General features: G+C 46.9%; 1 protein-coding gene across 2 annotated transcripts in view; it reads left to right on the top strand.

Moving 5' to 3' along the window:
* Nucleotides 1–237: 237 nt before the first annotated feature.
* LOC133477306 (all-trans-retinol 13,14-reductase-like) overlaps nucleotides 238–13948 on the top strand; it is a 56536-nt gene continuing 42825 nt past the window's right edge. For both annotated transcript variants that reach the window (XM_061771934.1, XM_061771933.1), the window contains exon 1: nucleotides 238–459. In XM_061771934.1, coding sequence (XP_061627918.1) covers nucleotides 294–459 — 166 coding nt within the window. In that variant the 5' untranslated portion in view covers nucleotides 238–293. The remainder of the gene's footprint in view (nucleotides 460–13948) is intronic.

Here is a 13948-nt window from a genome sequence, read left to right as displayed (position 1 = left end):
TTCTGTTTTCTGGGAGTCTCGTGTCCATACTATAATTTAAAAAATGTCAGGGGTTACTTTATTTAATATCCTCTCTTATTCTTAAATGGCATCTCTCTTTCCGTATGCTTCACCCATTACATTCCTTATGAATGAATGCCTTATTCTTGGCTATGTCATTTGCTTTCTGAAATGTTTTACTTCATACTATATTTAAACTCCGCCTCATCACTGCTCCCTCTTCATCCTCAACATTTCATCATTTCATTATTTGTGATTTCAGTAGGCTGTAGTGTGCATAGCTCTCCACTACAATGTGGTGGTGGCTGTTTTCTATATTGAGCAGTATGTTGTTTGTCTTAGTTATCGTCATATTCCTGACCATTGGGCAGCGCTACAAGGTTTTTAGTGAGACGTGCCTTAGGCCGCCAGGACCCTTGGTTAACGATGACAAAAAGAGGGATGACAGGCTCAAGAGAGGTAAGAGCCATATTTTCTGACATTTTCTGATGTACAGTAAATAATCAATCGTCCTCTTTATTGTCTGCTCTTTCAATATACATTTGATCCGCAAATAGTGTATAAGAGTCATAATATTAACATTACCAAATTATTAAAGGGAGGCCTTTAACAAATAATTCAGTGTTCAAATAATTGTTCCTTAATTCTACTGCCTTAAACCCTTCATGTGGTTCAATATCTGATAGCAGCCTTGGGATATCAAATTCATTTGAGATAAATTAAGACATTAATTTATTTAAATTGAAATGTTTCTCCTGTATAAATAAGACTGGACCCGATCAAGTTTTTATTTATTTACCCATACCCCCATACCCCCACACCAGACGTGAACCTATGTGCAAAGCTGACAAATCTTTTCAGTGGAGGAAGGATACAGCAGCACGACTACAGGGAGGCACAGTGGGAAAAAGGCAAAATATTAGCCCTAGCAGACTATGCATTTGTTATGCAAATGGTTTGGTATACAAAATTGTTAAATACTTTAGTCCTTATGTATTGAAAGCATCATTGATTCTTGTTGTCGCTCACCATCAGATAATGATCGTCTCTGTGACCTGACTTTGTGATTTACACTCTAGTGCAATCAATTGCCTTCAGAAGTCACCTTATTAGTAAATAGAGTTTACTTATGTAAAATGTACTCTTAGTACAAATATACGTGTTTTGGGGTCTCAGTAGTTTGATAGAGAAAACTAGTGAAAAACAGCATCATGAAGACTAAGGAACTCCCCAGACAGATCAGGTATAAAATTGTGGAGAGGTTTAAAACAGGGTTATGTTATAAAAGAAAGATCCCAAGCTTTAAACATCTCAAGGAGCCCTGTTCAATCCATCCAAAAAGGGAAAAAGTATGGCATAACCGCTAACTTACCAAGACATGGCCATCCACCAAAAGTGACAGAGCGAACGAGGAGAGCACTGGTCAGAAAAGCAGCTAAGAGGCACATTGTCACTCTGGAGGAGCTGCATAAATCCACTGCTCAGGTGTGAGAATCTGTCAACTATAAGTCTTACACACCACAAATCTGGCCTTTATGTAAGAGTGGCAGGAGGAGGAGGAAGCAAGCCATTGTTGAAAAAAAAGGTATAAGAGGCCCCTTTGTAGTTTGCCACAAACCATGTAGGGGACACCCCAAACATGTGCAAGAAGTGCGTTGGTCAGATGAGCCTGAAGTTTAATTTTTTTGGCCAAAATGCAAAGCGCTATGTGTGGTGGAAAACTGAATGATCACCGTGAAAGTTATGGCGAGGAAAATGCTTAACGTCCATAAAACCCAACATATTTTCACAGGTTGAAGTGAGCACTAGTGCAGATGTCAGAATCAGAATCATATTTACTTGCCAAGTATGTCAAAAAAACATACAAGGTACACTTTTGAGGCAAAAAGACATTGAGAAAAACTCACTGAGCAATAAAGGGTTGCTAGTTATCTGGTAATCCCGGTACAATTATTTATTTATTTTATTTTTTACAATTGTGCAAAAAGATGCAGTTCTCTAGCAATGACAGCAGCTTGAATGACAAATATAGCAATAGTCTGGTGCAATGACCATTGTGCAAAGGGCGCCGAGACTTCAAGGAGTGTATGCAGTTTAAAGTTACTAGTAGCGCGATAATCTGGGACAATGTTGATTGTGCAAATGTTGCAGATACTACTCAGTCAGTGTGCAAGTTGGGCAGATGCTACTCTGGCATGAGTGGCCAGTATTGGTCAACAACAGATATGCAAATAGTGCAGCGTGGCGAGACTACTACAGTGAGTGCACGAGTATGTATAGTTGGCCTGACAGAAATGTGACAACAAACTCAAGACAAAAAAATTGGCGGCATGTTGCAATGGAATTGTAGGTTAGCTGTTTAAGAAGTTGATTGCAAGAGGGAAGAAGCTGTTGGAATGTCTGCTAGTTCTAGTTTGCATTGATCGGTAGCGCCTACCTGAGGGAAGGAGTTGGAAGAGCTGATGACCAGGATGTGGAGGGTCCGAGAGGATTTTGTACGCTCTTGTCTTAGTTCTGGCAGCGTGCAAGTCCTCAAGAGTGGGTTTGGGGGTACCGACAATCTTTTCAGCAGTTTTGATTGTCCGTTGCAGTCAGAGTTTGTCCTTTTTTTGTAGCAGCACCAAACCACACTGATGGAAGAACACAGGACTGATTCAATGACCGCTGTGTAGAACTGCCTCAGCAGCTCCTGTGGCAGGCCATGCTTTCTCAGAAGCCGCAGGAAGTACATCCTTTTTGAGGAGGGAGTTGATGTTGATCGCCCACTTCAGGTCCTGAGAGACTGTAATTCCCAGGAATTTGAAGGTCTCGACGGTTGACACAAGGCAGCTGGACAGCGTGCGGGGCAACTGTGGATCCCTAAAGGATCCCTCCTGAAGTCCACGATCATCTCTACAGTCTTGAGCGTGTTCAGCTCCAGGTTGTGTCGGCCGCACCACAGCTCCAGCCGCTCCAGTTCCTGTCGATAGGCAGACTCGTCCCTGTCTTTGATGAGTCCGATGACAGTGGTGTCATCTGCAAACTTCAGGAGTTTGACGGCCGGGTGCGTTGTGGTGCAGTCGTTCGTGTAGGGAGAGAAGAGCAGCAGAGAGAGGACAAACCTTGGGGTGCCCCAGTGCTGATGCTGTGAGGTGGTCTCCCCCAGGCTCACCTGCTGTGTCCTGCCCGTCAGGAAGCTAAAAATCCACTGGCAGATGGCAGGCGAGACGTTGAGTTGGAGAAGCTTGAACTGTCCACTTCAGTTTTGGTTATGACTGATAGCAGTTTTCTGACATTAAGTGATGTTAAGCTTTTTCCAATGGAGAGGAAAACTCTTCGTCCATAAAATACAAAATACTGGGGTGATCGTTCTAATATTTTCAGAGGTTGATGCGGTCATAAGGAGAGATGTCGACATAAATCTTGGGGACGTTTGAATGGAGTTTTCTGCCATTACGCGACATTGAGCTTTTTCTCTATCGTGAGCGCCTATGGAGAAAAAAATGATTAACGTCCATAAAATCCAAAATATTGAGGTGATCGTTGTGATATTCTCAGAGGTATGACATAAAATACTTCGTCCTCACATGCCAAACCGAGTCGTTGTTTGACCAGTGCCACTGTTTAAAATTGTCAAACATTATTTTATCATATTTAATGCCTCTGTCCTCATAGTTTGGGACACCTATGTATGTTATTAAGCATAAAAGAATATTAATATGAAATTTAAATAGACCACCCAGCACAGTGGCCAACTGGTTAGAGCGTCAGCCTCACAGTTCTGAGGAGCGGGGTTCAATCCCCGGCCCCGCCTGTGTGGAGTTTGCCTGTTCTCCCCGTGCCTGCGTGGGTTTTCTCTCCCGTCATTCCGGTGTCCTCCCACATCCCAAAAACATGCATTAATTGGAAACTCTAAATTGCCCGTAGGTGTGACTGTGAGTGCGAATGGTTGTTTGTTTGTATGTGCCCTGTGATTGGCTGGCAACCAGTTCAGGGTGTACCCCGCCTCCTGCCCGATGATAGCTGGGATAGGCTCCAGCACGCCCGCGACCCTAGTGAGGAGAAGCGGCTCAGAAAATGGATGGATAGATGGATGGATAAATAGACCACAACAATACAACAATTAATTTTGATGATTTTCTCGCCACAATCTCGGCATAAACAATATTTAAAGAGCCATTGGGGGTCTCGCACATCGTGCCATTCAAGCTAGGACCGCCACTGCACACACGTGTGGTGCAACAATACATTTATCTGTCTTGAATCGTTCGATACAGTGTTCACGGTTTGGTAGGCACAAAATGACAATACTGTACGTCATTTTATATTTACTGAATCAACCTCTGACGATGAGGACCTGTGCTCAGTTACTCCGCCTTACACCTGATTGTTGAGCGCAGATCCACTGCTGCTCCTCTTGCATGTTCATTCTGACCAAGGAAGGGTGCATTCTGAAATTGACTCTGACGCCCTAACTCTACTCTCAAAATGCGCAGTCCCGAGTATAGCAGAGCAGCACCAGACTACATTTCCAAACGCACCCCAAGTTGCTGAGACAGAAGCTAACGCATCGTTGCAACATGGCAAGTTCCAGAGACCGTCCTGAAATCGAAAATCCCCCACCATCCATCAAATCTGGAACTACTTTGGTTTTAGTGTTACGTAAGTATGTCCCAGATAGCAAGCGTGTTGTAGACAAAAGTTACATTTACGCCGACATCACCCCAATGAGAAAACAAGTGCCTGACAAAAACAAGGAGCATGCATCCTACAAACTTTACTCGACTTATATGGACAGCATGATTCAGAGACGGCAAAAGAAATTGACCGAGCTATTGCTACTTTTATTGCTGCCGACATGCGATCCTATTCTGTAGTGGACAACGCCGGGTTTCACAACATGATGCGGACACTTGAGCCCTCTTATACTGTAACTGTTGCTCTAGTCTGACCTCAGATGGCTGGATGTCGAGCGCCACGCTGCCTCCTAGTCTTAGTAAAGCTGTGTTCGCCATCTTTCATCTATCGCTCCCACGCCGCTCGCAACTTCACTTTGAACGCCCTGTTTACAGCGATGTCCAGCGGTTGGAGTTCCTTCATCAAGCCTCCTGGAATGATGGCATGCCCCGAGTTCATTTGCTGCACTTGGTTTTTCACAGCGGCTGTGAGATGGGCGCGCATGGAGTCACAGATCAACAGGGACGGTGACGCGTGGAAAAAAACCATCCGGTCTCTTTACATACACCTCACTCAGCCACTCTCTCATTTTCTCCTCGTCCATCTAGCCATGCTGTCCTCAGTCACGTCTGCCTTTCCTCTATGTAAGGAGGGTATCGGCAGGAAATGCTCTCAGTCAGTCAAGCGGAGCGCTCATCAAAGTCACACAACATTTACAGATTTTGGAACTCGGTGCACACATAAGGCGCGCCACATTATTAGGCGCCCCGTCCATTTTGGTGAAAATGTAAGACTTTTAAGTGCGCCTTATGGTCGTGAAAATACGGTACATAATATTCTAGTTTCTAGAAATGGTGAATGTGGGATTTTCACTTGCTGTAAAATATCATTAGGGATGTCCCAATCCAACTTTTTCACTTCCAATCCAATACCGATATTGCAGCCTTAAATTTTGGCCGATACAGATATTGGTCCGATTCTGTCATGAACGGAACAGAGGACAGAACCCAAAATGCAAGACTCCAATACAAATGGACAGTTTCACAAAAGAGAGGTTTAATAAACGAGCAGAGGTCGGTACACAGGCAGGCAATCCGAAAAGGCAACAGTATCCAAAAAACGTGAGGCAAAGAGGCAAGGTGAATAATCGGAACAGGGTCCAGTCTTACTATGAGTCGGTGACGTGGAAACAAGGAATGCTGGAATGTGACAACAAGGTACAACGAACTAGCGTCCAGAAAGAATGAGACACGAGGTTAAATGCAAGGGGTAATTAGGGTAAACGAGGCACAGGTGGGGAAGATGCTCTCAGGAGCAGGTGTGTAACTAAGTAACTTTAAAAATAAAAAACATATTAGAAAATCCTGAAAAATAACTATATAATAAATAAATAATAATAAAACCAATAACAAAAATATTCAGCTTTTTATCGCAAGATATTGGGTAACTATTAAATAATAATTCCATCCATCCATTTTCTGAGCTGCTTTTCCTCACAAGGGTCGCGGGCCTGCTGGAGCCTATCCCAGCTATCATCGGGCAGGAGGCGGGGTACACCATGAACTGGTTGCCAGCCAATTGCAGGGCACATACAAACAAACAACCATTCGCACTCACATTCACACCTATGTTTTGGGTATGTGGGAGGAATCCGGAGTGCCCGGAGAAAACCCACGCAGGCACGGGGAGAACATGCAAACTCCACACCGTGCCGCAAGGTGGATGACTGGTTAGAGCGTCTGCCTCACAGTTCTGAGAAGCGGGGTTCAATCCCCAACCCCGCCATTGTGGAGTTTGCCTGTTCACCCCGTGCCTGCGTGGGTTTTCTCCGGGCATTCCTCCTACATCCCTTCTGACAGGTGATTCCGCCAGACATTCCCAGCAGACCCTCACGATACGTTTGGGCCTGCCACGTTGCACCGGCATCTTCCTCCACCATCGGAGCCAACTCACCACCAGGTGGTGATCAGTTGATAGCTCTGCCCCTCTCTTCACCCGAGTGTCCAAGACATGCGGCCGCAAGTCCGATGACACGAACACAAAGTCGATCATCGAACTGCGACCTAGAGTGTCCTGGTGCCAAGTGCACATGTGGACACCCTTATGCTTGAACATGGTGTTCATTATGGACAATAAGTGATGAGCACAGAAGTCCAATAACGGCTCGGGTTCTGATCGGGGTGGGGGGCCGTTCCTCCCAATCACGCCCTTCCAGGTCTCACTGTCATTGCCCACGTGAGCATTGAAGTCCCCCAGCAGAACGATGGAGTCCCCAGCGGGAGCGCTCTGCAGCACCCCCTCCAAGGACTCCAAAAAGGGTGGGTAATCTGAACTGCTGTTTGGTGCAAAGGCACAAACAACAGTCAGGACCCGTCCCCCCACCCGAAGGTGGAGGTAGGCTACCCTCTCGTCCACCGGGGTGAACCCCAACGTACAGGCACCGAGCCGAGGAGCAATAAGTATACCCACACCTGCTCGGCGCCTCTCACCGTGGGCAACTCCAGAGTGGAAGAGAGTCCAACCCCTCTCGAGAGGACTGGTACCAGAGCCCAAGCTGTGCGTGGAGGCGAGTCCGACTATATCTTGTCGGAACTTCTCGACCTCACACACCAGCTCGGGCTCCTTCCCTGCCAGAGAGGTGACATTCCACGTCCCGAGAGTCAGCTTCTGTAGCCGGGGATCGGATCTCCAAGGTCCCCGCCTTCGGCCACCGCCCAGCTTGCACTGCACCCAACCCCTATGGCCCCTCCCACAGGTGGTGAGCCCATGGGAAAGGGGACCCACGTTACCCTTTCGGGCTGTGCCCGGCCGGGCCCCATGGGTGCCACCAGGCGCTCGCCTTCGAGCCCCAACTCCAGGCCTGCTCCAGAGGGGGACCCCGGTGACCTGCGTCCGGGCAAGGGAAACATGAGTCAATTTTTTGTCGTCATCATAAGGGGTCTTTGAGCCGTGCTTTGTCTGGTCCCTCACCTAGGACCTGTTTGCCTTGGGTGACCCTACCAGGGGCATAAAGCCCCAGACAACGTACCTCCTAGGATCATTGGGACACACGCTAAAGTACAAACAAAAAATCACTCGTTTCCAGGTTCAAAGATATAATTGCAAAAATGGCTGTGACAAGGATCATGGGCTGAAAGCCGGCTCGGGTGAATCGACCAAACGGACATAGACACTCTGGCACCAGACAAGGGAGACAGACTATTTAAGCACATGAGGGTAATGGGGCACAGGTTGAGACAATCAGGCCCGACACATGAGGAAGGGCAAGTGGTCTGAAAGGAGAGAACAGTTAGTCTTTCAAAATAAAACAGGAACTGACCAGACAAAAGACCCCAGACAGGACAAACCTCACCACAGTGTGACAGGATTATTTCTACCTTCTTTTTATTATTTTATTTTACCAGGAACTCTTTGAGGGGGCGAGCTGTACTGATGAACATTGATTGATTTACAGACCTCTGTAGGCGTTTACTTTTTCATTCACAGCGCTACCATTATGCAGTATTATGCAAGGCTCCAAATAAGAGGATTAAAATACATTGAAAAGCAAAACTTCAAATCACTGATCGAGCTTGATGATGGCAGACCTTGCCTCATGGGCTCGCAGCGAGATATGCTAACGCCCTGGCCAAGTGGGCGTGTGCGTCTTTGTCGGCCGGGGCTGAGGGGCATGAGGCTTCCAAACACCAATCTTTATGTCCACACTTGGTGGACAAGGAGCAGGCTTGACACACGCTATGCTCGCCAAGTTTAGATCGTTGGGCCAAAGCCGGGCTCAGTGACAAGCCTCGGCAGCGAACTTGGTGGCGAAGTCCGCCACTGGGAGGTCCGCCACCACCACGGGCGAGATCCGCTGCCTCCCCAGCGGCAAGGTTCACTGTTGGCTGACTTGGTCCAAGTCCAAGCGGGCATGTGTGTCTTCCTTGGCCGGGCAAGAGGAGATGAACACCTGCGTGAGGCTGGCTGGTAAGGATGCTCTAATGGTGCAATCCAGTCAGTTGCGGAGGGAAAAACAAATAAAAAAACATATGGGGATGAGGCGGGCCTGAGGACAGCCAGGGCCAATGTGTCCTGTGGAATCAGGGAGACCACGATGAAGTACTCCAGGAAGATCGCCCATTGCTTCAGTGACACCAGGAGTCTGTGGAGTGGTATTAGTGGTGGAGACCATTACGGACTATAAACCCTCACCACAGACCTGTGACAGCTGCACCTCCCTGCTAAATGATCTAAATGACTTCTTTGCTCGCTTTGAGGCACACAACACCACCCCTGCACACAAGAGTGCTGACAGCGTGAAAAGATTGCTTGACAGGATCAACACACAAAAAGCCCCGGCCCAGATAACATACTTGGTCGTGTTCAGAGGGACTGTGCAGCTGAACTCACAGATGTCTTCCCGGACATCTTTAACACCTCCTTGAGTCACGGTGTTGTAGTGCGTCAAAGCCACCACCATCATCCCGGTCACGAAGAAGTCGTCTCCCTCCTGCCTCAATTACTACCATCTGGTAGCGCCCGATGAGGTGCTTCGAGCGGCTAGTCATCAAGTCCTCCCCCCCCCCCCTTGGATCCCTTCCAGTTTGCATATCGGTCCAACCGGTCAACCGATGACGCCATCTCCACCGCCCTCACACACCTGGGGCCTCATGTACAAAAGGTGCGTACGCATAAAAACGTGGCGTACGTTTTTTTTTCATGACAAAGTTCAGATGTATCAAGAGTGAAATGACCGTGGAAATGTGTGGTGCCTCACGGCAACTTCCTGGATGGCGTACCCACGTTTCTGCAGCTGTTGGTGCTTTGGCGACACTTAGAGGTGATGCTGGGAAATTGTTATCATAAATCTGCACATCAGAGACACATGAACAATTAGCACTGATGAACAATTAATGCCTGGCAACATTTGACTTCAACAATGTAACAGAGGCAAGGATTCAGAATTCATTTGTTAACCAGTGTATTTAATTAATCAATGATATTTGTGAGGACACCTATTGCCCTCACAATCGCTTCTTCTGACTCCAGCATATGCACTGAAAAAAAGTAATTACTTAATTTGAACATGATTAAAATGTGTTAAAATTACGTTTTTTTTTAGAAGAGGGGTCAATTATGTCATTTCATGACATTTTCATGACATAATTTACCCCTCTTCTCCTAAAAAAAAAACATAATTTTAACACATTTGAATCATGTGCAACCAATGTACATGTTCAAATTAAGTAAATTCAAATGACTTTTTTTTCAGTGTGTGTGTCCTCTCTTGTGTATTAAAATAATAAATTGAGTCTGTTTTGGCCATACTTTGGCGTGGGCAGCTGTCCTCCACTTCTAATGTCCATCCACATTAATGTCTGACCACTTCTTTTTTAGTTCAGCGTGTGCGCTATTCTGACTCTACAGCATTGACAGCCGCACACACGCTGTCCCATTCACTCCTCTTTCACTTGTTGTTAACGCTGGAGGACAGCGTGCCAAAAGAGGATTTTTTTGCATACCTCCACTTCATTGAGCAACTTCACATTCAGAAAAATTATTTTTCTTCATGACCTTGCTCATTTTCCTTTTTTTCTGATCATGCAGAGATCGAGATCTCAGATGCAGGGTTCATTAAAATATGATTTGCATATTTAAATGTTGGTGTGGAAAGGGAGGGGTCACCTACTCCAACATGTGCACTCAATTCTACGTTGATTGGGATGTACGAAGGAAATGTGCTTGGAATCATTCACAATGTTTTCTGGATTTGAGAGTACACCATTTTTCAGTAGGAAGTATTTGTACATGAGGCCCCTGGACTCTAAGGCCTCATATGTCAGACTGCTGTTCATAGACTTCAGCTCAGCATTCAATACCATCATCCCTCAACAACTGATCTACAAATTGGACCAGCTGGGGATCAACACTTCGATGTGCAACTGGCTCCTGGACTTTCTGACAGGGAGACCGCAGGCAGTACGGCTCGGCAGGAACACATCCAGCACCATCACTCTGAAGACGGGGGCCCATCAAGGTTGTGTATTGAGTCCCCTCCTCCTCACCCTGCTGACCTATGACTGCACACCAACATATAGCTTCAACCTCTTCATCATACGGACTACACAACTGTGGTGGGTCTCATCAGCAACAGTGTAGAAAAAAATGTGGAAAAAAACAAGGAGAATGTTGTGGACTTCAGGAGAGCTCCTAGCATGCTCCCCTGAATATCAATGGTGCTGTGGTGGAGAGAGTGCACAGCACCAAGTTCCTGGGAGTGGACATCACCGAGGACCTCTCCTGGATCAGCAACACCTCATCACTGGCCAAGAAACCTCACCAGCGTCTCTACTTCCTGCGCAAGCTGAGAAGAGCAAGAGCCCCAACCCCCATCATGTGCTCGTTCTACAGAGGGACCATAGAGAGCATCCCCACCAACTGCATCACTGATGGAGTTGGAGTATGGAGATGGAGATGGAGTATGGAGCATGCACCGCATCCTGCCGCAAGACTCTCCACCGCATATGAGTGCACCTGAGAAGAATATTGGGACCTCTCATCCCTCCCTGCAGGACATTTCCAGCACCCGCTTCACCCGCAAAACCCTCCGCATAGCAGGGGTTGCCAGCCATCCATCACACAGCCTCTTCAGTCTGCTGCCATCAGGGAGGAGACTGCGGAGTCTGAGGGCCACGATGAGCCGACTCAAAGACAGTTTTATTCATCAGGCTGTCAGGAATCTGAACTCTCTGAACACTCTTGGCCGCTCTGCCCCCTCTAACTCTTCTGTCCTCTGCCCACCTGAACTTTGACGCCACACAAACATGCACAAGCACACACACTCACACACACACTCACACACACACACACATCAAGACACAAAGACACACACACATCAGACTCAGGGTCGCACCAGCCACTTTAACAGCATTGGGGTTTCGTCATCTAATTGTCTTATTTGCCTTGGTTTTCTGACCTTGACGATGTTGCACACGTCACCTGATCATTGATATTTGCACATGCAATTAATATTTTATACTGTTTATACCATAGTTTTATTTAGCTTTTTATATTCTTCATCTGGCGGCACGGTGGGCGACTGGTTAGAGCGTCAGCCTCACAGTTCTGAGGAGCGGGGTTCAATCCCCGGCCCCGCCTGTGTGGAGTTTGCATGTTCTCCCCGTGCCTGCGTGGGTTTTCTCCGGGCACTCCGGTTTCCTCCCACATCCCAAAAACATGCATTCATTGGAGACTCTAAATTGCCCGTAGGTGTGCATGTGCGAATGGTTGTTTGTTTGTATGTGCCCTGCGATTGGCTGGCAACCAGTTCAGGGTGTACCCCGCCTCCTGCCCGATGATAGCTGGGATAGGCTCCAGCACGCCCGCGACCCTAGTGAGGAGAAGGGGCTCAGAAAATGGATGGATGGATATTCTTCTTCTTCATTTCCTTGCAGTCCCACATCCACCTTAAACTCCTCTGTCACACCTCACCATTGTTCTGCTTCCCTCATAAATGTCCTGTATTCTTCTAACATACTTCTCTGCCACTCCAGACATCCGCATGCAGTACCACAGTTCCTCTCTGGGTACTCTGTCATCCACAAAGACACAGTGTAGCTCCTTCTGACCTCTGTACTTTACCATCAACATCCTCAAGGCAAATATTGCATCTGTCGTACTCTTTCTAGGCATGAAAACATACTGTTGCTCCCAAATACTAACTTCTGTCTTGAGTCTAGCCTCCACTACTCTTTCCCATAACTTCATTGTGTGGCTCATCAACTTTACTCCTTTATAGTTCCCCCAGCTCCGCACATCACCCTTGTTCTTAAAAATGGGCACCAGCACACTTTTCCTCCATTCCTCAGGCATTTTCTCTGGACAAAAATTCCACAGCCACGTCTCCGAGAGGCTTCCATTCCCAGGAATGTAATCAGGACCAACTGGCTTTCTATTTTTCATCCTCTTTAATGCCTTTCTAACTTCCCACTTACTAATCATTGCCACTTCCTGGTCCACCACACTTGCCTCTTCTACTCTTCCTTCTCTCTCATTTTCCTCATTTATCAACTCCTCAAAGTATTCTTTCCATCTGCCACCACACTACTGGCACCAGTCAACAAATTTACATCTCTATCCTTAATAACCCTAACCTGCTGCACATCCTTCCCATCTATATCCCTCTGTCTGGCTAACCTGTATAGATCCTTTTCTCCTTCTTTAGTGTCCAACCTGGCATGCGTGTCATCATATCCTCTTGTTTGGCTTTTACCACCTCTACCTTTGCCCTACGTCGCATCTCAATGTAGTCCTTTCGCCTCTCCTCGGCCCTCTCAGCGTCCTACTTCTTCTTAGCTAACCTCTTTCCTTGTATGATTTCCTATACTGTGAGGTTCCACCACCAAGTCTCTTTCACTCCTTTCCTGCCAGAAGATACATCAAGTACTCTCCTGCCTGTCTCTCTAATCAGCTTGGCTCTCGTGGTCCAGTCTTCTGGGAGCTCCTCCTATCCACCAAGAGCCTGTCTCAGCTCTTCCCGAAAGGCCGCACAACACTCTTCCTGTCTCAGCTTCCACCACATGCTTCTCTGCTCTGCCTTTGTCTTCTTAATCTTCCTCCCCACCACCAGAGTCATCTTACTCACCACCATCCTATGTTGTCTAGCCACACTCTCCCCTACCACTACCTTACAGTTGGTAACCTCCTTCAGATTACATCGTCTGCACAAGATGTAATCCACCTCCATGCTTCTACCTCCGCTCTTGTAGGTCACCCTATGTTCCTGCCTCTTCTGGAAGAAAGTGTTCACTACAGCCATTTCCATCCTTTTAACAAAGTCTACCACCATCTGTCTCTCCAAGTTCCTTTCCTGGATGCTGTACTTAGCCATCACTTCTTCATCACCCCTGTTTCCTTCACCAACATGTCCATTACAATCTGCACCAATCACGACTCTGTCTGGGATGCTCAGAACTACTTCATCTAGCTCCTTCCAGAATTTCTCTTTCACCTCTAGGTCACATCCTACGTGTAGGGCATAGGTGCTAATCACATTATAACACCCTCAATTTCAGGTTTCAGCTTCATCACTCGATCTGATACTCTTTTCAGCTCCAAAACATTTTTAGCTAACTCTTCCTTTAAAATAACCCCTACTCCATTTATTTTCCCAGCTACACCATGGTAAAATAATTTAAACCCTGCCCCTAAACTTCTAGCCTTGCTGCTTTTCCACCTGGTCTCCTGGACACACAATACCTTTGTCCTTTTTTTTGTTTAGTTTTTTTTGTCCTGTTCGGCTGTTAGGTCAAAC

The sequence above is a fragment of the Phyllopteryx taeniolatus genome, chromosome 4, assembly GCF_024500385.1.
Source record: "Phyllopteryx taeniolatus isolate TA_2022b chromosome 4, UOR_Ptae_1.2, whole genome shotgun sequence".
In the NCBI taxonomy this organism is placed as follows: domain Eukaryota; kingdom Metazoa; phylum Chordata; class Actinopteri; order Syngnathiformes; family Syngnathidae; genus Phyllopteryx; species Phyllopteryx taeniolatus.
The sequence above is the reverse complement of the archived record's forward strand: the minus strand, read 5'-3'. Positions and strand labels throughout refer to the sequence as shown.